Genomic DNA, 25,481 nt, shown 5'->3' with positions numbered 1-25,481 from the left:
CACACTCTTGGTGAAAAAGATGCAAGTCAAATTTTAAATAGATACTAAATAGATGCTAAACATCAGTGGGAATATGTTCCTGTAATCTTTCATAGCTTTATGTGACCTTGTAGTCCTATATAACTTATCATACATAACTTTTTGCAATGTCCTGCTGTGAGGTGAAGACTTCAGTGAGGTGAAGTTGCATCTCTCATTTAATATACATTTGGTGTTTTGTCCCCCCTTATCATACAGACTTAGAGCCTGATACTAATTTTGGTGATGGCAAACACTTTCAAATACTTCATTGCTGGAAGATTTAGTCCAAGTGTTGTTGTTTTAAGCATTATGTAAGGAGTCAGGCCATTTTATGAGTATTCATTCACATGATCACTGCATAATGCTGAAACTAGGCAAGCATAGATGGATGATGGAAATGGCATCAGTCAACAGCAGTTGATTTTCCATTTTCACCTTGAAATAACAAACACTTATTTTAAAGGGCTGATGAAATTTTTATCATTTCTCTATACATTAGCTAGTCAAAGTAATTGCTTTACCTGTGACTGCCTCTGCTCAAGGATCAGGTCACTATTTTAAGAAGCCAGAATAAGTAGTATAGCCAGTGTTAGGTACTAAAAAACTATTTGTTTGAAAAATTATTGTGTTTAAGCTAAGTTTTTTTTTTCATTTTCTGCCAATTGGAATAATCAGTGACTCTTGTGTTTCAACGAAACAGAAAAAGAAACCAAAAATAAACAGGATGCCTCCTACAGTGCTGATTGGTAGCTGGGAGCTTTTTCTCCCTGCTCAATCACATCAGGGATCTACATCAGAGTTGTCAGTGCCACCAGTCTCTCATTAGGCACATTAGCTCCCTTATAGGGTGAGAAACCAGGGAGCCTGGGGTGCACCTCAGTTCTCTTTGTCACCATGGGATTGCCCAACTCCTCAGCTGCTTCCATGAATTGTGTGATGGAACTGATTTCATAGACACACAAAATGTTTGGAATTGTTATTCCTTGTTACTGGAATAAAAGATGTGTGTATTTTTGAAGTGTTTCCACAGACACTCATTGAAGTGTTTTCTGACATTCAGAAGAGCACTATTGAGTGTTTTGAACCACTGAGACTGGGTTTTCACTTCTTGTGAAGGTGTGTCTAAAATCTATCTGTTGGGTTTTAGACAACTGTCACTGAAATTTGCCACAGTTATGTGGTTAAGGTTATTGTATTACAGGTTCAGAACTGGACTTTTCCTGAATGGAAAAATTGCTTTTAAGAAACTGATGACCAAACAGAGCAATTATGTATGTTGAATAGTTACATTTATGGAGTGCAGCCAATACCAATGTGTGGAAAGAATTGCATAAGTCTTAGGAGATACTGGAAAGATCTTGTCACTAATGAACTATAAAAGATTTTCAAAAATTCCTGGTCCTTTTTTTTCTATTTTTTATTGCTTTCTGTGACAACTTTAAGGACAGAGATGCCAAAAAATCTGTGGACAAAAGCTGTTATACATTATCCAGAGTATTACAGTATCATTTCTTTAACTTCATAGTTAAACAAAGAAAAGTAACTTCTACAAAATTTCATTTTAAAGGATTAGCATATATGAGCATACAACAGGAAAAAAAAGAGCTTAGTTGTACTATTCTTGAGTCAATAAAAACCCTAGCATGATCAACCTTATTTTACTGACCTGGTGAGAAATAATTGTTATGCTTTCAAAATGCCAAAGGAATTACCATTTTCTGTCATGTACCATCCAGTAAAAGGTATCTGAGTAGCTGAAATTGGTGGAGAAAGCCTTTATTCCCATGGACTCTTTGGATCAAAAAGGAAATTGCAATGTTGCTGTTCCTAAAACCCCGTCAAATGCCTTGGAATGGGACTTTGCTTCACGGTGGTAGTTCAAGTCATGAGATTGGGCAGGGGTGAATTGTTGAGGCTAAGAGCTTCTCCTCCTCTATTCAGACCTTTGAAAATATCTTAAATTGCATTGCCATTCACCTTTGGTGAAATCATTTCCTTTAAGTGCTGATCTCCTGTCAACTCTCTAATAGATACATGGCTGTTGGTGAAAGCATTTCTAAAACAAAACAAGGTGAATTAAATCTGGTCACCATGAGAAAACACACTGCTATCTATCATCCTCTCGGTTCTCCCCCAGCTCCTTGCAGTGTCTGTGCAATTCCAGCACACATTTGTGTCACTCCTTCTGGAAAACCTTCAGGGGCTGACAGTGGGGGCAGCTCTAGGTGACCTCCTCTGGTCCTTACACCTGAGCTGGGCATTTCTCTTTGTTTTTTCTTTTTTTTCTTTTATTCCTCTTCCCTCAGTCACCACCTCCTCATAGTTTCCTAATAACCAGTCTAAATTTCTTTTTATCATCACTTCAAGCCAACTGTACTGTTTGTCCTGAGGGAACAGGGAGGATATTACATTCTCTCTGATCCTCTGCAGAAACCTTTCAGACATCAAAATCTTCTGTCATTCTTCTTTCTTTTCTTTATAGACTATCAATCTAGTGACAGAGGGAGGTCTATCAGAGTTTTAAAAGTGAGGATATCTGTGAGCTCACAGGTGTGTTCACTAACCAGTATGTAGCATAAGCAGTTGGGGAAAAGCATGTGTACAATTTCCTTCTGTTGACCACTCTTACCTTGATTTACATGGTCTTTATCTATGATGGTCAATTAGTGACCCATAATGCTCAATAACACATTACTCGACAGAGAAGAATGACTTAGAAAAGCTGGGAGCAGCAGTTTCTTACAGTTGCTTGTTTATTCTTGCTTATCCAGTCCAAGCACTGCCTGTAGGTGGATTGGGAAGCTGGGCTTGCTTTGCAATATCTGGGTTTGTGACTGTGCACCCAGCCCAGACCTGAGCAGCTCCTCATGCCTGGGTCAGTCTCCACAAGACCTGCAATGAAATGCTTCTGCTGGAACCAGAGTGGGGGATTTTAATCTGGCCTTGCTTGAAGCTGCTGTTGTCATTTTTATGGAGTGCAAAAGGCAAAGAGAGGTGAGCATCCCCATCCAGGATCCAGAAACAGTGCCAGAGAGCCTGGCCTGAGTATTTCTGCTTTTATGGTTTCTTTAAAAAGTATATTAATGAGGTGGACAGTGCAGACTGCCTACAGAAGTTCTAGATGTTGTTGCCTTAAAATCTTCCAGCTTGGGAAATAAAAATGGCTTTTTAATGAAAGCTTCTTTTGGATTAAGCAAAAGCTTAATCCAATTCAGAGTGGAGTTTACGTTGGTGTGTAAAAGCTCTGAAATAAGTCTTGGCTTGAGCTACAAGTTAGTCCAGTGACAAATTATAACTCTTAAATTGAAAGAATCTTGTTTGGGGGTACAGATGTGGCCTCTTGCATGTTTTCTGCATACTTTTATCAGCCAGTAGTTTTCTTAGGAGGCAGTGGCTATAAGGATGGGGCCTTTGTATATATAGGAGTTTGAGGTGATGATTTAACTGGGGAGAAAATGGAGGAAAAACAGCTGGCCTCTATTAGTTTCTACTATCAGAAATGGGATTTGACATCAGTACATGAGGCTTTATTGTGAACTGCAAGAGGATGTAGGGATGACAGCTTAACCCCAGCCTCTCAGTGAAGATTCAGTGGGATTTCTGTTTGCTGAATGCCACAGCACTTAACATGAAATACTGAAATTACTGTCATATTATTTACTGGTTTTTCACTTGTGCTCTTCTGAGTATAATAATGAACTTCAGACTGAAGAGATGAGTTAAAACAAAACTGAATAATACATAAGAAATTCTGAAGGCTGCCAGTGATGAAGCTTGCTTTGATGCCTTGTTCAAACATTGGTCAAGACATAACTGAAGCCTTGATCCTGTCTCCAGTCCCTTTTCCCCTTGGTGTGGGTGAACCCACACACCTGCCTCTGTGGCTGAAAGCCTGCTCAGTTGGGTTTGTGGTGGCCTCTACTGGTGTTCCTCTGCAAGCGAAAGAACTCACAAGCCCAGCTGTTCTAGTTTGCTCCTTTGAAAACATAGTAGCCCAGAAAATCTCTCCTTATTAAGTGAAGTTACAGAGAGGGAAGATGAGAAAAGCTCTTCTAGTGCATCTGCTGTTGTGCCCCATTGAATCAAGACCTGTCACCAAGAGTGCAGCTCTCAAAGCTGAGTGTTCTTCTGCTGACCATAACGGGTTTGTTGCCTCCAAGAGCAGATGTGGCTGGGTAGAAACTCCTCTTTGGCCTCAAAGCAACTCCTGCCAGCTTTGGTGCTGGGTTGCAGCTCCAAGCCAGCTGTGGTCAGGCAGCTGGGGGAGTCAGGTTGCTCTGCCCTGTGTGCTCCTCAATGAGCTTTACCTGCTTTGGATCACTCAGGCTTAACCTGTTCCTGCCACTCCAGAACAATTTGATTCCACAGGTCATTAAAGCTACTTAGAAGCCTTCCAGCTGTTGTGGATAAAATAAAATCATTAAAGTCACGAGAGGCCTTGAGCATGGGTTAGTGAGAGGATGCTTTGAATTGATGTGAGTACAGGGCTTTTCCCTGCTCCTGCTGGGCCAGAGAAAGCATGTCAGTGGCTTTGCACACCAAGGGAATCACAGTGGGGGAACCTGGAGCCAGGGCAAGAAACATCACTAGGTGGAGTTGTCTAGGTTGTGTCTCCATCCTTCTCAGCTGAGGAGCAAGGCATTGCTGTGAGCAGCAAAAGTCCTTCTAGCTTCAGGTTTAAATGACTCTTCACATGCTTATGAACATCACACCAAGACCTGTTTGTAACCTTTTGCCAGTAAATTGTCAGTGAGGAGAGGGGATCTATGGGGGGTTTGTCCCATCAGGTGTATTTAGCTTTTTGTAAGAACTGGAAAAGTTTCCAAGCTCTGGAATGTTCTGGTCCCTCCTGGCAGTTGTAGTCCAGGGAAGATGTAGGCTGCTTTCTTTGTTTGGTTGGGTTTTTCCCCCTTGGATGCCCAAAAGTTGACTCTCAAGCTGTCAGAGCAGGGTGTCAGAGCTTCCCAAATCTGTCTGTGAACTGAGCTGCTATGCTTATCTAGCTCATGAGGATGGCAGTCTGGTGCAGAAAGTCAGGCTGTTGGAAAGCTGTGACCCAAAAGTACATGGTTTGGTTTTGAATGTTGTGCTTTGAGTTTATTAATTTTGCCTCTTGGTTAATAGTTAAAGGTTACATATTTAGGCTTTTTATCAGAAATAAAATCCAGGCTAGAAAAGCCAGGTTTGTATTTTGTTTTAAACAACCTATAGCTCATGTTTAATGGTTGAAAAGCTGAAGCCCTGTTAAAAGCACTGCATATCATGAAACTTGAAATAAAATCATGAGATGGCAGTGTTGCTTCTAGCAGCTGATCTCTTTGGCAGTGCTTCATTTTCTAGGTCTCTGTGCAAATGCTTTTTGCTTGCTAAAAGCCTTGTATTGACAAATTACAGCCAAGCCTAAATGCATGATTATTTCCACTATCTAACCTGTTTATCACTTTTGTGTTGCTTCTGGATTTGCCAGTTGAATTTCTCACAGGCACAAATTAGTGTGCTTGTTTTCCTGGCAACGCATAGATTTTGAATACGGTTAAATGTATTTAAATTAATCTGACATCTGGGGATGTGGGTAGTGAGAACAGGTTTCCATGTTACCAGCTAACTTTAGCCTTGTAGCTGAGGAGGCTCTCTGTAAGTGTGTGGGGTGGCAGGAGGGAGCTCTGGCAGTGCTGGCTGACAAGAGTGCCCGGAGGGACTGGCCTCTTGACTGATGTGCTTCAATTTAATCCAACCCATTTCGACCACAAGGGCATTGTTGGCCTAAGAGCAACCAGGGAGCTTTCCCCTTCAAGTTCAAGTGATCCTTAAACTCCTTCTGGATGCTTCTGTCCTTAGCTTTTAGCCTATTTAGGCATGCTTTGAAGGAGGGCATTGCCAGTGGGTGTGAGGGTACCCTTGATCTGGCAGGCAGTGCTTTATCAGTTTGTGTTTAAGTGTTTGAGATGTAAATGGGTAAGGCCCTGCCTCCTTGGGCTTGCCAGGTACGTCAAGACTCAGCTAACATTTGCCACTAGAAGAGGTTTCTGTGAAGTCAGTGTCACATGCTGCTTGCTTACTGTGGTCTGCTGGCACTGGAATAACACTGCAGTGCTTCCATATTGAGCTTGGAAAAGGTCTCAGCGTACTTATGCAGCCCTTTAAACAGGGTCTAGTCCTTAGCAAGATCCTTCTCTGTGCATCAGAGTAACTGTGCCCTTTAGGCACTTGGGAGTTTTTTCCCCTAGTCTTTTCTTCTTGCCCCAAAGCTTTCCTGCAGTTTGTATCCTCAAAGGGTGATGGTTTTTTTTTCTTTTCAGCTGGAATAATGGCTGCTCTTGCTGCACTTGAATAACATTGATGTCCTTTGAGCAGGGGGAGGCAGAATCATTTCCTGGCTAGACAGCAAACCAAACTGGCACAGGGATAAGCTTTTAAACAGCTTGCATGCTGTGTGGGCAGGCTTCTCCAGGGAATTCAAGGATGAGAACTTCAATATATGGAATCTTTGCTTGGAAATCAACACGAGTATGTCCTAGAGAAGAAGAATTGGCTGTGGCTGAGCACAGTGGTGGCAGCTGCTTCAGAGCTATGGCAAACTCAGGTGGCTGAGCTTGGCTGTGTGATATCCTGGTGGTGGCCTCTTGGTCCTTTGCAGTGCTGTGAGACTGTGGAAGCAATGAAACGTGGCCTAACAGTGTGAAGTCAGGAGGAGCAAGTACAAAAATGGAGGGTTGAAATAGAGCAATGAAATGTGAAAATATTCCTTCCCGGAAAGGGCCTTCATGCCATTTAGAAAGGAAAAGAGATGTGCCTGCGTTCTTCTGCCAGGATCCCCAGTGCACATTGGCTTGGCTTCAGTAATTTTTAATAGAATTCAACCTCAAGCACTTCCAAATGAGCAAACAGGAGTTGAATTAACTTAAAGGACTCTTCTGCCTTTGAAAGACAGAGATAACAAAAGAAAAATTAATTATAGATATTAATAAATTGCAGATACTTGCCTGTGTCTTGTTTTGGGGCTTTTTTGTGTCATTGAGACTTGTGTGCAGCTGTTCAAGGTCTGTAAGAGCTGTCATGGTGAGGGTTCATTTTGGAAGGCTGTAATTTACAGGTAGGAAAGCATTCAGGATTTCAGGGAAAATTTTAGTGCTATATGTTCCAAGTACCCACTAACAGCTTTAATACAGCAATTCCAAACCCTCAGGGAGTAAAAGGGGAAAGAGATGCAAAAAACCAGCCAGATTCACTTTTTAACATCTGTTTTTGTCACTGAGTCAGAATACCAGGTTATTGCTCTGACACAGCTGGGCATCATTACTTATCTTTTTAAGCAACATGAAATTCCTCTTCCCGTGTTCCCACAAACATCATGCTATAGATATTTTTTCTGTATATACATATGGACATGTTTATTTCCTAGGGGATGGATGGACTCTCATAGTGCTTATTTTCCCATGCTGTTATTTCAAGACTAGTTGATGGTTGCAAAAGATAATTCCCCAAAGAGGAAGATACCAGATCTAGCTTCTTTCAAAGCTTGTCTTGGGCCCAGTGCTCATTTCAGGGGAAGTTTCTTGCCTCTGTACTGTGGAGTTGAGAAACCTGAAGGGGACAGCAGAATATTTTGTTATTCTACATAGAAGAAAATAATTTTGTCCTCCCAAGTTGCTCCACCTAATTTTTTCAGTTAGGTGTTTGCATCAGTCTGTGTGGATACATGCAATCTGTACTGTAGGCTGGATATAATCTCCATGAAAACTTGGAGTTGTCTTACACAGAGTACCTTCAATGACAGGTTTGTTAAAACTTTGTCACCTTGTTCTCAGAAATGTCAAGTGAGGAGTTCCATCTTGATTTTCTTAAGTGGATTAGCCCTGGCATAGCTGCAATGCTACTCAGTCTTCAAGGTTGCAGCGTCATAATGGCTTTAGCAATATCGCTCTCAAAATGCGCCTGTTAGCAATTTTCAGCATTAATGATAAACAAAATGAAGTGAATTCATGTAGAAAAACTTTACAGGTAGTTTAATCTATCACCTTAGATAGCTAGCTGATATGTAACTTTTTGTGCTTTAAGTGTTGTGAATTCTGGTTTTTTTTAGCAAATCTCCTGTATCAGAAACTGTTGCACTGACTGGTTTACTGTCAACGTGTTTGGTTCAGTTAGTTTTGGAACCGAAATTCTAGTTCGAGGTTTTAAAGAGCCAAGACACAGCAATATTAAAGTGGGATCCTCCAATAACTTCAGGTATTTATGAGCAAACTGGGGGAGGGAGGGTGTGAAATTCTGTGCTAAGGACAGATGACTGGGAGCCTGACTTGGGTTCACCTCATGGGTTGGTGACGTGCTGAACTTAAGTGTCAGTCCCTTCAAAGCTGAGGATGGATAACACTTGTTTCACTGGTGAAAAGGAGCTTTGCATGGATGTTGTTTTGATGTGCAGTTTCCACAGGCAGATCAGTACATTGTCTGTCAGGCTGTTTCAGGTAACAGTTGACAGTGTCGCAGAGCGTAGATTATACAAGGGTTATGCTTGACTTTGAAAATTGGTAAAATTGTTGAAATTGCTGCTGTTCTCATGCAGATGTTGGCTGTTGCAAGGGTGCTTTGGGATTACAGCATTATGACTCAGAGGTGCCATCCTATCTCCTCCAGTGTTGTTTATCCATCTGTGCTGACAGTTTTCTCCTGACTCTGCTGAGAGAAAGGGAAAGAGACAAGGCTAGATCTGATGATTGGCTGTATAATTCTCATACTTCAAAGGCTATTGCTTGTTCTTGTCACCTTCTGCACTATTTATGTTGTATGTAAATCATCTGATCCACGTTGTGCTCCTAATAATTCTCAAGCTGTTTACCCAAGTTGCTCATCACTGTCTTTGCTGCTATGGAAACAAATTGTTCCCAGTTTCCTAGGAAGAATATTTACTTTTTCTGTGATTCGGTTACGATGCATCAAAAATTGAGACTCCAGGCATTGTTATCTATAACCAGGTGCTTTTGGATGAGTTTTTGGATGATGGGTGATGCTGCCTAACATTTGGTGTTTGTTCTGTTTGGAAGATCAAGTGAAAGAGGCAGGGGAAGGGTATTCAATCATATTTGCTGCATTCTGTTAAGGGAAGCACTGCCCAGAAGTCTTGCAGCAACACGTCATTTTAGAAAATGAATGACTGCCATTGTCTTGTGCTTGTCCTTTGTACCTTCATAACAGTATGACTAGTGTGTTCCCATTGACTTTCTCTATGCCAGCATTGGGCAGCCACCACTTGTTTCACAGAATCACAGAATATTCTGACTTGGAAGAGACCCACAAGGATCACTGAGTCCAGCTCTTAAGTAAATAGCCCAACAGGTAGCTAATCCACATCCCTGGCATCATTAGCACCATTTTCTCACCGAGTTCTTTGGATCATTGTGAACAGGAAGTGATAAATGCAAAAAACAATCCTTTCCTAATTGTGCTATCCTGTGCATGCACTAGTGGGATTTCTGGTGGCACAATGCCAACTTTTGCCTGCTCTTGGCTAACTTGCTGCTGGATTTTTACTTAGTATGTTCCCAAAAGCACTAAAGTCATTAAGTAGTTTGTCCTGTTTTATGTATGTGAACAATGCAATTTTTTATGCATAGTGAGGGGTCTGGAGGAAAAGCTGTGTGAGGCATGGCTAAGGTCACTTGGTCTGATCAGCCGGGAGAAAAGGAGCTTCAGAGAAGTCTACATCTTCCTCACAGGGGGAAGCAGAGGGCACCAATCTCTTCTCTCTGGTGACCAGTGACAGGACCCAAGGGAATGACACAAAGCTGTGTCAGGGGAGGTTTAGACTGGATATTAGAAAAATGTTTTTCATTCAGAGAGTGGCTGAGCACTGGAATGGGCTCCCCCAGGAAGTGGTCACAGCACCAAGCCTGAAAAAGTACACAAATTGCTTGTTTTGTTCTCAGGCATCAAATCACAATCTCATGGTGTGATTCTTGGGGCTGTCTTGTGCAGGGCTAAAAGCTGGACTGCGATGATCCATGTAGGTCCCTTCTAACTTAAAATATTCTGTGAAACAAGATATTCTGATATGAGCTAGATTGCTACTCAGACAATTCTGTTGATTTTCATTGTGCATTTTTTTTCCCACAGACTTTCTGGTTCTTCGTAATGGTGCCATGTGTATGTGGAAAGAGCTCCCTGTCTGGAAAGGTGATATTTAAGTAAATATCCCTTTCCTATCAGGCCATGATCTCAAACTTCTAAAGTCTCAGATTTTGATGAAATGTGACCTGGTTTCACTATTGCTTTGTCCTTTTAGTCAAGGGATATTCCCTCCCATCCGTTTGGTTTGGGTTTTGGGAGGTTTTTTGTGTTCAGCTTCACTTATCTGTATGGCAGAGGATTCAGTCTACAATGACAGCAGTCTGCTTTCTTCGCCTCGCTCAGCAGGAGCCTTCACCCTAATTGAGCATTGTAGGTGCTAATGCAGTAAAATCTTTGCTGATCATGACAGCTGACAGCATATGGCTGCTTCTCAGCAGAACAAGAATGCCCTCACACAGCAGAGCTGCAGGGTGGGCAGATCGGTTGCATCTCTGGAGCAAACTTGCATAAAAATGGCTGTGGATTCCCCTTCTTGGTACCTTCAGTTGATTTTCATCCTGCTGTTATCTGTGTTCTGGGCTCTACCTGTCAGCAAAACTGTAGCAGTGTTTGATTTCAGATTTGGTGGGACCCACTGCTAACAAACTGAAGAAAAGGGAGAGGGAACAAAGGAATTGAGGATCATTTTGATTTACTGGGCTCACAAATCAGGTCCTTGAGTGACAACTGAAATAGACAGAAGAGAATGAACTGCATCACTCCCACTCTGTCCCCTTTCAGTACTTTGGACTTTTGAGAGTATATTGTTTTAAGCATATCTAAATTATTTGCTCAATTTTTCATCCTTAAACTTGGCAGGAAATTCTTCAGAAAGAAGCTGCCTTTTTTTTTTCTTTTTTTGACATTGATGGTTTTAATGTTAAAAAAAAAGATTTCTAATGAAAAAAGAAAAATTGCAAGCAAATCATTAAATTACATACTAGCTAATGATCTGTGCCTGTCTCATACCATCCTGAAGGTAAACCTTGATATTGGACATAGAAATGAAGATGAACTCTTTGCGGTCTTCGTGATTTACAGCCAATGAAACTTGACAATGGAACAGGAGAAGAGAAAGCTATCAGAAATACCCTTTTGTCTCCCAGTATAAGCAAGGGAGAGTGACCAGTGTCCTGCCAGGAAGATTTGGCTGTGTGGCATGTGCTGCCATCCTGTTTTGAGGCGGATCAGGTGTGGGGCTCAACAGACGCTCCAGAGCGCGAAGGGTTGGGGGCGAGCGGGTGAAACACTGACTGACTTGTGTTGGCAGATGGGAATTGAGGGATTCATTAGTCATGCTGTAGTCTCTTGTTTTGCAGTTTGTCATGATGAAATGAGAAAAAAGAGTTGCCTTTCGATAGCTGCAGAGGGCTTTTAAATACTGCAGGTTGAAGGCTGCTGTGCTTGAACAATGTTTTCTTCAACAGCGTTTGATCATTGAGACAGTTGTCTTGCAGATCAGAGGAGACATACATGATGGGATTAGCGTTACCAGCTCCTCTTGATTGCAGAAAGTGCTGGATCTTATTTGGGAATAAGCAGAGAATGGTCCAAAGAGACTCTATTCTAAATGCTTTTTCTGTAAGTAAGACCACCTCTTTCAGCTGCTGCATAATCATGTACTACTGCAGTTCTCATCTGATTGATTTAAGGTCTGTTCCAGTAAAAAACAGTCAAGATAAGCAATTTATTTTTTTCCAAAGCATCTTACTAAACGGTACCTTTTTGATACCCAAATGTGTATTCTACATCTGTCTTCACTTGCTCTCTCCCCAGGAGGCTGTAATGTGCTTACTTCTGAGACACTTTGCCTTGCTGTTCTTCAGTGATTCACTTTTTTGTGTGGAAATTTGGTCTAGACCTGTGCTGTCTGTCAAAGAAGTATAGGATATGAGATATGTTGTCCTGGTCACATCATTTTAATTTTAGATCACAGGAGGGAGGAGGAAGACAAGCAAGTCTTTCCAACCACCTACATCTTCAGGGTTGAAGTTACAAGTGTCTAAAAGGGTGTTAGTAGAAATGATTAGCTATGAAATCATCCATGTAGGTTAATAGACGGGTAAATATACAATGAAGGGAAAAATGCCATAGAATTAATAGCTGAAGAGACATGAGCATTTGTAACCTCACTAATGTCTGTGGCAAAATGAAGTACTCTGGAATAAATTAGAATAACAATGAGAGGAGTAAGCTTATGAAAAGTTTGAAGTATATTGTATCAGAATTGGGCAGCATTTCTCAACCAGTCGCATCTCAGAGGTACACTTCTGCCTGAGAAAACACAGTGAAGCTTTCTGAAACAATCCATCCGAGAGGAAACCCAATTAATGGGCCATTTTGCAGTGCTTGCTTGGTGCAGAAAAATGCAAAATTCCTCCACAAAGTGAGATCAGTTTAAAGGGACTAAATGCTGGCAGACCCTGGGCGAGAGACTTCAAAGCTCGGTTTCACCTTCTCTCTTAGTGAAGTGTAAGTAAATAGAAGGGTTTTAAATAAGTGTTCCTCAGTGCAGTAAATGCAATTTCACAGAAGTCTTTCACCAAATCTTCCTCTTAAGACATTAAAATGTTGTGTATTCCCCATGCTCTCTTCTGTCCTTGTTGCTCTGCAAGCACTGGAAATTTTTTATGTTAGCAGTTAGCAGCTAGTCTTTGGGTTGTGGTGCTTGTCACAAATACCCTTTTAGCTCATACAGGAAGGGACATCTGCCCTGTTTTAGACAATTCAGGTAAGTATGATATTTGGAGATGATCCCAGCCTTGGACATTTTTCTTGAATTAAGGGAACTGGTAAATTTTTTTCCATTTCCTTGTTAGCTGCGAGTATCCAGTACAAGAAGCTGATGGCTGAGCTTTACAGGAATGGTGCCTTTGGGGTGCTTAAATACAAAACAAGAGTGCACATTTGCTTATCTTTTAAGGGGCTACTTCTGCACAAACATGACCAGGGTCCTTTCAATGCCGAGGAGAATTAACCTGACAAAAACTGAAGCCCCCATCTTTGACTAGCTTCTGGATATATGTGCAGTGCGGGAGCAGCTTTTTTACACGTGTGTGGGGGGGAAGAACTGAAGCATTCGGTATATCCAAAATGTTCTAAGCATACTGTCAGTGTTGCTTAGCAGCAGAGGGTTTAAAATAGCGGTATTACTCAACAGTGTGAGCCACATTTGCACATGGTACTGTTCTGTGTCCTGTATTGACTTGCTGCATTATAAAAGTGCTAAGTTAATGTAAGGAAAGTGAAGATAGCTCACCTCCTCCTCTCCTAACTTGAGGAACAAATGGCTGAACAGTGACATGTCTTCCTTATGGTTTTAACAAGCAGATATCCAGCACAGGGATGCCAAGGTGTTTTGGTCCCCAGGTGTGTGCCTGCAGACCTCATTTGTGTGCAAAGGCCTCTCACCACCTGCTCAGAGGCAAGCTGCACCTTGTCTCTGAGCAGGTGCAGCTCTTGACCCAGCACCTTGTGCTGGTGCCAGCTTGGGCTGTGTGGTTGGTGCAGCATCAGCTGGCTTGGGGTCCTGGCAAGGGACAGCAGCAGGTGTGAGCAACACTCAGTGGTCTCCCAGCCTAATTTCTCAGTCCCTGCTAGTGCACATTCCCTCCACTCATCTGCTTCCTGGGTGGTTTGGTTTTCTGAAGTGATGCTGAGAGTACCTGAGGTGGTGGTATCACTCACCCACTGTCTGTGGGAGTCCCAGCCTCTCTTGGAGTAAGTCAGAGGACTTGCATGACTGCAAGTCCTGTACTCGCTGTCATCTCCAGAAGAGTGGAATACTGTAGTGATGAAGGCAGTAGATCATGGTGGTGTAAGTAAAAAGTCTGACTCAGGTATCAAGGAGTTCAAGAGTTTTGGCCTCTACAGGTTTAAAGTAAGGGTGAATGGTGGTTAAGTTTTATGGTAGCTACTTAAAAATACTATAGATTAATATAATAATTTTATGTAATATTATAGATTACTATGAATAATATTATATAAAGATAAACAGCTCAGTGTATTACATGTTTTACCTGCTTTGAAGATTTTCAGCTATTGGTTTAGAGCCGTAGCAATTCTTCCTTACCCTTGCTAATAATTTTCTTGACAAACGTGACTACAAATTATTGTGTCAAAATAGGGCCCTATGTTACAGCCCTGAAGTGAATTAAAATAGCAACTGGATCTGTCTTTAGTGTTTTGTATGCTGTACCATGGAAATAAAATGTTCACCAGATGCAGATATTTAAATGCTGACCTTAAAATAAGGCAAATATGTTTCTTAAGCGGATCTCTCTGTTTTTTTTCAGTATTTAAAACCATGGCCTATTTCTTCAGTGAAGACTCATAAACAACCCATCTTAAATGGCACAGTTAGAACATCATTTAAATTTACAGCTATTTTATTTGTGCTTTCCTGAAGTGTGGACCATGTTATGACACGCATTCCCTCACACACATGATATAAACAGTGGAGGAGTATGGCCATTAAGTGTTAATCTAAGACTGGGAGTTGTGCATGTAAAATACTGCATTCAACCACTTGCAGTTTACAGGGCAATGTTTCAAAAAGAAATGTGGTAGCGCATGTGATGAATAGCACAGTATAAATTATGATGATTCATGTTCATTTAAACTGCTGCTTTAAAGTTTCTGAGGAAGAGAGCTGAGCTCAGTCAACTGTTTTGTGTTGGGAATAGCAATGGATTTAATGTTTCCATGACTTACCTGCCATTGCTTTACCACCATAGAGACTAAAGACACAAGAGACAAGGACAGTGAAAAATTGGGGTTTTTTCCAGTTGCTTGGAAAGATGATGATTTTCAGTTGTTAAAAGAAAACAAAACAGACATCTATCTTAATCAGAAAAAGATGTGCCACAGGCTGATGCATTTTTTTTCCCTGGAATGGTTATGAAAGACATGAAGGTCATATGAGACACCTCAAATTTCCCTGCACACATGCTTTGTACTTCAGAAAGCAGCGAGTCTCTGGAGATGTCAGTTGCTAAGAAAAATATCCTTGTGTTTCCAATCAGGCAAGTGGGGCTTGTAAAACCATCTCTGCAACCTCCTGTAGTTTTGTTTCTAAGTTCCTCCCAGTGGAGATGCATTCACGGGAACCCAACTTGCAAATTCTTCAGGTGCACAGGAGATGCTGCAAATATTTCTGCACTACTGGCTTTCCACACTGGGGCCATATGTTACCCAGCTGATGTCATATGCAGACTGAGGATGTCGCTGTCCTTTGCTGCTTGGTTTGCCTCTGAGCTGGCAAAGCCATTTAGGGAGTGTGATTCAAGGGTAGTGCTTAAGGAGACACTACAAAGAGGAGAGAGCTTTTTCAGCTGGGATCCCTGTCAGTGAATTGCTCTGAACAGATTCTTGGCTGGAGGAGAGGAAAACTGGGGGATTGGAAAGTGCTCAGTACAGCTCAGTGGTGCATAGGTATTATTTACTTCTGGTTTGTCCCTGAACAAATGATTTCTCTATATAGTGTACAGGTACATACATGTGTGCTATGACCAGCTTTGAAATGTTTATCCTGTATTTCAGAACTTGTTCTTGTGTTTTCTAGTAACAGTGCTCATCTATGATTTTTCTGGTTGGTTTCCAATGAACAAAAAATGTATTTAGTTGAAGGAAAGCAGCTGAATGCAAATTAGCTGTCCATATACACAATATTGTGCTTTATATGACTGGCTGCCCTTTCTGATGCACAGAGATGAGCAGGATTTATTTTTCTTGATGTAGATCAAAATCTTGCTAGAGTTTGAAGTTTTTCACAGGTTTGTAAAATGAGCTTTTAGTAGCCTTACAGGAATCACCTGGGTTTTAGCAGAGCTTGGGTCTGGCCCTTTGGCAGCGTTATTTCTATGTATGTATGAGACAATACGAGTGTTGTCTCTAGGCTTGCATGTTGCCTTAGATTGCCAGTTTGTTTTCTCAGAGACCTGGTGACTCCATACAGGAGGAGGGATGGGATTCCAGTTCTTTCTACCACCTTCCTTAAGTCGGTTGGTTTCCTTGTTCCTTTTTTTGTGTCTGTGCGTGCTTAGGATCATGAATGTAAACCTCAAGCCTGTTGCTATGTAAAGGAGAAAGAAAGCTCCACGTTCAAGCTGCTGCTGGCACGAGCCCAGGTTTGCCATGAGTGTCTTGCATTAGGCTCTGAGGCCAGGACAAGCTGAGAGATACATTTCCGGGTTCCCTTTGGCTTTAGAAACTAGTTTCACATCTGGAGACAATGCTTCCATGAAATGCTTATTCCCTGTGGGCAGAGGCAGATGTGCACCCTGCACACAGGCCACGTCTCACACCCGGATGTTTGTTATGCTCTGCTCAGCCGCTCGTCTGAGCTCCGGGCGCCCGCGGGGGTTGCGGTGGCCAGCTGGGGGAGAGCAGCACCCTCCTGCCTACACATGGGGTGATGGGTGCTTCAGGGCAGCCAGGTGAGCCTCTTCTTAGGGGGACCCAGGAAGGAACCTTTGCCTGCATCTTCTACCCCTAGGCATACCCAGATGGATTTTTCTGGTCAACCAGATAAGTGTTGTAGCGAATGGGGTGGTATTTCTCTTTGTGATTAAGTGTTGCAGAAGCTACTGCATGAGCTACACTGCTGAAGTGCATGCACATGCCTGATCTAAGCGTCCAAGTTCTGTTCTTGTGCTTTTGTGCCTTGCCAATTCAGGATCTAAATCATGAAAAATAGAGCTCAGCTGCATTGGTATGACTTCACTTCCCTGAAGTTTGTTGCTTTCCCATGTTTCCCTGTTGCATTCTCCTTGCCAGATGTGCAGGTAGTCAAGGAGCTCTTACATGTCATCTACTGTTCTGGGATGCATTAGCCTTTTGCTGTTCCTCACTTTCCTTCTTGCTTTAAAGAGAGTTTTTCTTCTTAATTTTTTCCCCACAGCCAAATGAACAATGTGGTTGCATGTATTTATTTAAACCTAGGTCTTCTGCTTCTAAACACGGATTGGCTTTACTCTGTTTTTCTACCCTGGAGCAGCAGTTGCGAGTAGCTGAAAAGGAATTGAGCTCTAAGTGTTATAAGTGTTTCATTAGTGTGTGCTGTTGACATGTAATTAAGGGGCAGGCCAGAATGTGGCAAGCTGTGCCTTTGTGTTCTGTCTCTGGCTGACTGGTAGATGCTTATGTTTAAAGCATCTGTCTTGGTTGTTGTTGGCGGAGAGTTTGAGATGTTGCTCAGGTGCAGCTTCTTCTCCAGGGTGAGTGTGCTCCTGACAGTACCTGTGTGCAAGCTGGTATGGTTTGGTAGGAAAAGCTCGACCTAAGGCAGAGCTGAGATCAGCACTTAACTGCTGGCTGAGGTGTGCTGTTCAGTGCCTTGTTTCTTTAGCCTGCGTTTTTCTTTTTAGAGGTGATCAATCCAGGAGCTGGTACTTGCAGAACTCAAGCCAGTGCAAAGTCCACTTAATATTGGGTCGATATTTTTGGGGTCTGTCTGCATATTTCCTGGTGGTCTTCCCTCTGCAATTTATATGTCTTGGAGCTGCCAACACTCAGTCTTGTGTATGAGCTGCAGGACTGGGTGGGGGGTGCACAATGTGGTCCTAGATATCTCCTTGCTGCTTCCTGCCTCCTCCAGCCTATCTCTGTTGCTGTGGCAACTCAGAGCACCTACAGGCATGAAGCTGTTGTTGCCTATCCTTGCCATCATGCTTCATAATCCTCATATTTCTATGCCTCTCCATTTATCACATGTTTTAGGACTTGGGGTTTCTTTTTTCTAAGACCAAGGCTAGAAACTGCTGAATTTTTAGGAAGGCGTTTGTCTAAGACAAGATTACTTTTGGTCACGCTGTATTTTGTGTTGTGATTGTGTTTGATTAAAATTCCTCAGGCTTCTTTTCTGAGTAAAGCAAAGCACGTGGTCATGCAGTGTCCCAGTCACACGGTAACAAAGGACTCCATTGCAACATTTCATTAGAAGTCTGTGTATATCACAATTGCTCCTATTTCCAATAAGAAACCCACGAACAGCCCAAGGGAAAGTCAAATGTGCTGTCCAGCTATCTGCAGCTGTCTGGAAAGTGTTTTTGCAATCCCCATCCTCTGTTTTGTTAAAAATTTCTTGTGCTCGTTTCAATTATAAGACTTTTTTTTAGTGTTATCAACTATTTAAAAAAAGAGAATGATACAGAATCTATTTTGCTGTCACTTCCTTTAATGTAATACTTTATCTTCCACTAATTAAGGTCTTTATCATGAGCAATTACTGTCATCTTATACAAACAATTGCCAAAAGGTTATCTTCGTCTAATAAGACCACAGGAAATTGTGCTAGGGATTAGAGGCTCTGTGGAGGTTTGCCAATAAATCTTCTACATAAAATATTTGTAGTGGTTGTAATTGCATACTGTACTTCATGCTAGTGCAGAATCACATTCTTCCCTCGAGTTCATCATGCCTGAGTCTTAGGGCTTTTGTGGTGCTTATGTGTTTAACATGCACTTGCTTCTGCAGCCAGAAAGTAGATTTAAATTACAGAGGAAAGAAAATGGCAAATATTTTGCTTATCTCCATTACTGTGCTACAAACAGTAGTAACACAGATGCAGATACAGGCTAGTGGAGAGGATGGTGTCATGCCTGAAGGGCTGTGGCAATCCCTGTTACTGGATATGCCTGAAGAGAAAGTGCAGGCCAGAACGAGGGGCATCAAATCAGACTCATCAAAGCAGATTTGGTTTCGTGGCGTCTGCAGTGAAATTGTGGTGTTTCACCCTTCATTTCAGATGAAACAAATTCATGCAGCTGTTCTTGCATCTCTTTCCTTCTGACTTGGCTTGTGGTTAATAACAACACAAGCTAGAGATAATGAAATTTGTGCATGTCCTCTTGTTCTGCCACTGCACCTCTGACAATAATGTGTGTGTGCTGGAGAAAAATGTATGGAAACTGTACAGGTCACTGTGAATACTGCCATCCCCACTCCCACTTGACTCATTCTTTGGCTAATTAGATTGTTCTAGTCAGGAGTCCTGCAAAATTAAACTTTGGGTGTTAAACAAAACTCTTTTTTTTGTTTGTTTGTTTAGTGGTCTTTTGACTAATGGAATGACTTCTTGATGATAACAATAAAATGAGGTGTCTGGAATAGGATCATTAGTTTGGTGTTGACCCCAAAAGGTGTGGTTCAGAGACATCTTTCACTAGCAAACTACTGTCTCAACTTTGCCAGCTGTGCATCCATCTATAGGAAAGACTGTTCTTAACGTTTGTGTAATGTGCAGTTGTGGGGGTGCACCTCTCATGGCAGGACCGTTCTGCAGCTGATCTGCCCAACCCTCTGCTCCTGTAGTTCATCACCCTAGCTTTTCCTCAGCCTTCCTTCATATGTTATCTTTTTCTAGTGCAGATAGGATGTCTTTTGGCTCTTACATGGATTAGAATCTTAGGAGGCAAACTGCATTCAGGAGTGTTGCCCATACTGTGATCCAGCTCATTTTCTTTAGTACATCAAGGGCTTTCTTCTCATTCATCTAAAACATCTCCTTACTTATTTAAAACATATCATTTGAATTTGCCTTAAGTAATCCAGTTCTAGTGCTTATCAAAATACAAAATTAAAATAAAAGCTAAATTTCAGGTTTATAGTATATTTAATATTAAAATAACATATTCCAGCCTCAGTGCCAACTTCTGAGTCCGATTCTTCAATGCCTCAGCAGGCCCCCAAATCTGCTATGCAACTTGCAAAAGGAAGCTACCAGTTACTCTGAAGCCAAAACTGGCCATTATAAAACCTCTGTAAGCTGGCTGCTAGTCTCAGAGTTCATTATGAGGGAGGTCATTCCTCCTTACAGCAATGAATGTAGCTTTTGAGTACATTTTAAAAGTTTCATTTAATCACAGTGTGGATGAATTGTTTCAGTTGTGATCGCCTGATGGGAAACTAGCTTTCTTCTTCCTGGGAGAAAAAATAGTGTGTTGATTCTTGCAGCAGCTTTTAGAACTACAGGATGTGATTGCCTTGATTTTTTTTCTTTTTCTTTTTAAGACTTGAAGATTTTGGTACTAACAAAGGAAATTTTTCCTTTCATTTTTTTTTAATACAGAGTAGTCAGTTTTCTTTTGAAATTGGTGAATATGCAGAATACGATCTTCAACAGGCTCTTTCTGTACATCTTCCTAAAGTCTTTTTTCCCCCCAAAGTGTTTTCCAGTCCTCCATAAAAAAAGTATGATTGCAAAATGCTTCAGAAAGTGTATCAGTTTCAGATTTGGCTGAAATAGCTTAGAGGGGAAAGAAAACAAGTTTGTTGTTAATTTTTTGTTTGTTTGTTTGTTTGTTTTTATGGGTAATCTTTCATGCCCTAATTGTAAGAGTTTGAAGAAGACACCAGGTTCATCTTGGACTTGTATTAGGATGAAAAAACATGTCCTCAAGCCAGAACACAAGAATTGCCAGTGAGATCCAAGGAAATATTTTATTTTCCCTGTGAGAGTGGTTAAGCATTGGAAGACATTGTCCAGGGAGGCTGAGAACATCCTTAGAGATACTCAATGCAGAACTGGACAAAGCCATAAGGAACCTGCTGTAACTGACCCTGCTTTGGCCTGAGCATTGAACTGGAAACTGCCAGGAATCCCTACAACCTAAGTTATTCAGTGATATGAATCTTGTCTGTATGTGCAATATCTATGGTATTGGATGAATTTGCTGTTCTATTATACGGATATATTTTCTATATGGTTGCTGAGAACTGCAGAGAAATGTTGAGGAGGAGTCTTGGCAGAAGTGAGAAGTCACCAGCAGCAGATAGCTGGTGAGCAGCTCGAGTCAGGAGTCCAGTGCAGCTGGCTGCTGCTCGCTCAGGATATTATCCTGCAGCCATGGATGGATGGGGTGGGTGTGCCAGTACTCCCTGGCCACTTTGTGAGGACTGTCATGTTGTAACTATCTCTGAACAAGTATGCCCAGCCTCAGTTTTCATCATGCACACAAAAATGGGTTGGTGAATGGAAATGGTAAGTTTGAAGTGCTGTATAGCTTTACTTTCCCTAATATAGACCCTTTGCCAGGACCAATGTAGAAGAAGACTGTCTCATACCACTAGGCCCTGAATGTTGGGAAAAACAAATAGCAATGCTTTCTAACATGTCTTTTTCCAGCAAAACTCCAGAACTTTTTCCAAGTAAGTATGTGCTTCAAAGCATGTTTAAATGTTAAACTTTCACATGACTGACACTAAACATTTAAAGTATCAAGGATATTCAGTTTTAATCCTATGTAATCTTTTTGATTACTCTGTGGCTGTTGGATAGGGTATTGATTGCCTGTTGCTGGAGAGATTCAAGATGATCAAAAAGGCATGTATTATGTATTACTTCCCAACCCAATAGATCAAAAAGGGAAAATTCCTTGGCATTAACTATGTTTAAATATTTCAGCAGAAAATCATTATGGTTTCCAGAAAATGTTGTGGTCTCTGTTCTGTGTTTCCTTCCTTCAGAAGTAATTCATTAATTCAGGTTATCTTAGTTTTTAACTTGAATGTGTCAGTGCTGTCCTATTGCAGGTCCATAAAAATTCTGAGCTATAAACATCAAAGAAATTCTATATCAATGAGGTGTGTGGTCCAGGCTGGAAGGAGATAGGTAAGACAATTTAATTTCTGGTTGCATTCTTCATATTGGTGTCCTTAGTGCTTATTTTCTAAGGTGATTGGTGACAAGGAGGACTACAGACCTCAGGAAGCACTGCATAGTGTTCATGAAAGACAAACTGTTTCATTTTCAGATAGATCTGAAGAATTTTTTTTCTGAAAACTCAGACAAACAGTATTGAGATGTATCTTCTATGCTGTATAAAGTTGCAGAAGCTATTTAAAACTGTCACATTGCAGAGCTGAGATGAAAGTCTTTGTGGCTGTTAGCTGTAACTCAAAAAGAAATCCCTGGGTTTTTTTTGTCTCTCCCACCATCCTTAGAAGTGGTAAAGTAATTCCTTTAATATTAGCTGTTCATGAAGTACTCAAGCTGCATAGTCCAACCAGTCTAATTAAGGGTGACTGCTACATTTTTATTAACCAATAAGGGGGGAAAAAGTGCATGAGAAAATTTTGGTCACACCATTTAAACAGTAAAGAAATGCTATTTTGAATAAATGATACACGACATAAAATGTCTTCATAGAAATCCAATGGGCTTCAAGTAGATGTTGAAGCAGAGGAAGTAGTGCATGGATAGAGGAGAAAGAATCTGGTTTTTAATTAATTTAACCAGCTCTGGATATGAAGATAGAGTATTGAAAAAGGGATAGAAAATAGTTGAAATAGAGATTGAAAAAAGTTGAAAAAGGGATTGTTGAAAAAGGGATTGCATCTAGAATCCAAATGTAGGTCACCATCCACGACAGGAATAAATTGCAGTTTGAGGCCCACAGAGTGATGGATAATGGAATATTAACTCTTGGTGTAGAGCACTGGAGGAAGGGACGCAGCTGATCCCCAGTTTCAGGAGTGATGAAGATTCAGGACTGTGTGAAAGGGTTTGATTCACACGAGTTGCAAGGAGAACAGTAATTGTAGAAAAACTGTGAGTGAGGTTTTGCCATGATCCAAGAGCAGGTCTCTGTGGGGGAATATTTCTACCAGCGGACAGAGTTTGGATTCACAAGGCAGTGCCATCACAAGTTCCAATGTCTGGAAGCTGGAACACAAAATGCATGCTACTAATAAATAATACTCTTTTATTATGCTGATGATTCATCTATGAAAGAACTAAGCCATAAATTTAGTAGGTCCCTCATCTGGCCGGTTCTTTCAAGATACCAGATTAGCTGTGTTTCTGCAGAAAAAATGTCATAGCTTTGTAGGAAAGGTAGAAGACAGTGAGATGATGGAGGACTCACTGGATGAAGTCTTGTGGGCTATAATAATCTGGAAGCTTTGTGATCTGGAATAAGTCTGTCAGGAACTGGAGTGAGGCCATCAGGTTTTTTTCAGATAGGCTGCTGAACAGCTGTCAGACACTAGCTGCCAGATAACATAAAGAATGTGTCCTGTGCTGCCAGAATGTCTAAGTGATTTTGGCAGTGGAAGGAAATGTGGGCTTGCTTCATAGTCTTTTCACCACAGGAAGGGATGATGCACATTTTAATCTGTTCTAGCAGAGCATTTGTTTGGGCACCAGAGGAAACAAAAGAAAATACAGGACAAAAATCCAGATCAGTGCCCTGTGGAGAGAGTAAGACCAGGTATTGGAGGCTTTTATGTGCAGTTAAGTTTCACTCTTAGGATAACTTTTAGAAGCAGATTCACTAAATCATGTAGTACTTTGTGCTGACAGTTCTGACTTGTTTGAAGCTTTTATACATCATTACTTGAGAGTAGCTTCTACTGGATTCACCAAGGTTAGAGATGAGAAATTTGTCTGGTTTTATGTGTCTTTTGTCCAGCAAGCCTTTTTTCTCTTTGCTTAGACTGTGCCATTTTGGGACTACTGCCCTTTCACAAGTGTCAGATGTGAATGTTGTGCTTTACATCCAATGGATGCTAACTTCCTGCTGATTTAGGTGTCCACTTTTCTCAAACCCAATCTCCTGGAGCCTTTACTCCCTCATGATGCACATGACTTGAGCTGCAAAATGTTGAGAGGGAAACTGAAATCTCTTGTACTCCAAATCTTTCCATTTTCTTCGTGACTCTGAAGTACCACTTAAGCATGTGTCCTGTGGGTTTTGGAAGGAGTACCAGTCTCAGTCTAACTGGATGGGTCTTTATGTGCACATACTACCTCCAGTTAAATTCCAATAAGAAAGTCATCTTCTGGTGCAAGTTGGTCTTGTCCCCCTACCTGTCTTGTGCCACCCTGCCCTGTGATAGCACTGTATCACTAGTGGGTGTTGGGCTGGTGCAGTGGTTGTCTCCTGCCTATTAGGACAGGCTGAGGTCTCCAGATCTGTCTCTAGAGCCTTCCATGTGAATATCAAATATGTTCAGCTATTCTTCGTTACCAGCTGGCTGTTGTCACTCTTCTCAACTTTCTTAGGAGAAGGGATAGAGATGGCAAAGACATTAAACAAACCTGGAACTTCTCAGTTTATAGAAACAGTGATGCAGTCTGTGGACATAAAATGGGTAACAATAAGGAACCCTAGATTGTACAGACACCACTGGGTGCTGTCTTGCTCCTGCTTGAAGGTGCCTCATCTTGAGAGAGGCATGAGGAAGATAACAGCACTTGTCAACAGGGATAACTGTCAGCCATTCCCAACTTCACAAGCTGATAGCGAAGATTTACATTAAAGTAGTGAATGCTAAGTTAATTCTAATCAATTGGAAATCAGGAACTGAGGAAGGATGAATATACTACATAAGCACAGCATTGTTCATACAACATAGTACTGAAAATCTGCTGTAAGTCAGTCTTAAAACATACTCAGTTGCAACGAAACACAGCAAAGAAGTTATTATTAATGTTCCATCACAATAATCATATTATATGTAATTTGTGACAGTTCAGTTCTGTGAAAGTCTTAGATCTCTAGGAAAAAAATTCAGGAAAGCCACCAAGGTTCACATGAGAGTGGGGATCAATGCACTTTCAAGTATGTATATTTGCTCAGCCACAATGAGCATGTGCAAACATTATAGGGTTCAAGGGGAAACCAGTGAAGCAGCTAGCATCCAAAGGAAAGATCTGATTATCTGTTTCCACAGAAAAGCACCTCTAAGGCATTACCATATTTTGAAGGGCCACTATTTCATTCTGTAACTGGTGTATAATCAAGAACTACTAATAGAAATTTAAAATTTTTTATAGTAATTCATAAGTAGTTCAGTATCATCAAAGATGAATCATTCAATTGGATGTTCAATTGGGTGAACATCCCTCAAGTGTTTTTTCTGTTGTTGTTAAATCCTCACTTTTGTTCTGTGAAGTACCTGCTTTGCTTTGCTTTGCTGAGGATTCCTCACATTTGACACAGCAGGTTCTCTCCCCCACTAACTCCAGGCTGTGCCTGTAGGTTACATCTCTCTCCTCATAAACTGGCAGTTTGCACCTCATATGTTATTGGGAAGCTGTTACAAACTTCTTTAATTTGTTCTGCTTTTCTGCAAAGAGTGCTGCACTGCAAACTCCTGCATGGTGCTGTGCATGATGAAGGAAGAGAGCACAGCTCAAAGTTCTTCTTTGGGCCATCATGTGCTCAGGCTATTTCTGAATAGCAGCCCGCTGTCTGGGGCTGTGTATGTGCCTGGTGTGGTTTTTGTGCTGCTGTGTGAGAAAATGAAGCAATGTGGCAAGATCTGAACGAAAATTCTAAATCTTCAGCCTTAATTAACCTTTTTTTTTGATTATTCACTTATAAATGAGTGAAGAGGAACAGTTCACA

General features: G+C 41.3%; 1 protein-coding gene across 3 annotated transcripts in view; it reads left to right on the top strand.

Moving 5' to 3' along the window:
* Positions 1-25,481, top strand: part of GPM6B (glycoprotein M6B) — a 120,491-nt gene that overhangs the window by 43,281 nt on the left and 51,729 nt on the right. Inside the window, exon 1 of one of the 3 annotated variants that reach the window (XM_018913557.1) lies at positions 16,529-16,565. The exons of the other annotated variants lie outside the window; for them this stretch is intronic. Coding sequence (XP_018769102.1) covers positions 16,544-16,565 — 22 coding nt within the window. The 5' untranslated portion in view covers positions 16,529-16,543. Of the gene's footprint in view, positions 1-16,528; positions 16,566-25,481 lie in introns of those variants that run through there. 3 annotated transcript variants of the gene reach the window in all.

Source organism: Serinus canaria, chromosome 1, assembly GCF_022539315.1.
Source record: "Serinus canaria isolate serCan28SL12 chromosome 1, serCan2020, whole genome shotgun sequence".
Lineage (NCBI taxonomy): Eukaryota > Metazoa > Chordata > Aves > Passeriformes > Fringillidae > Serinus > Serinus canaria.
Note: the sequence above shows the minus strand (reverse complement) of the source record. Positions and strands in the feature narration are given on the sequence as shown.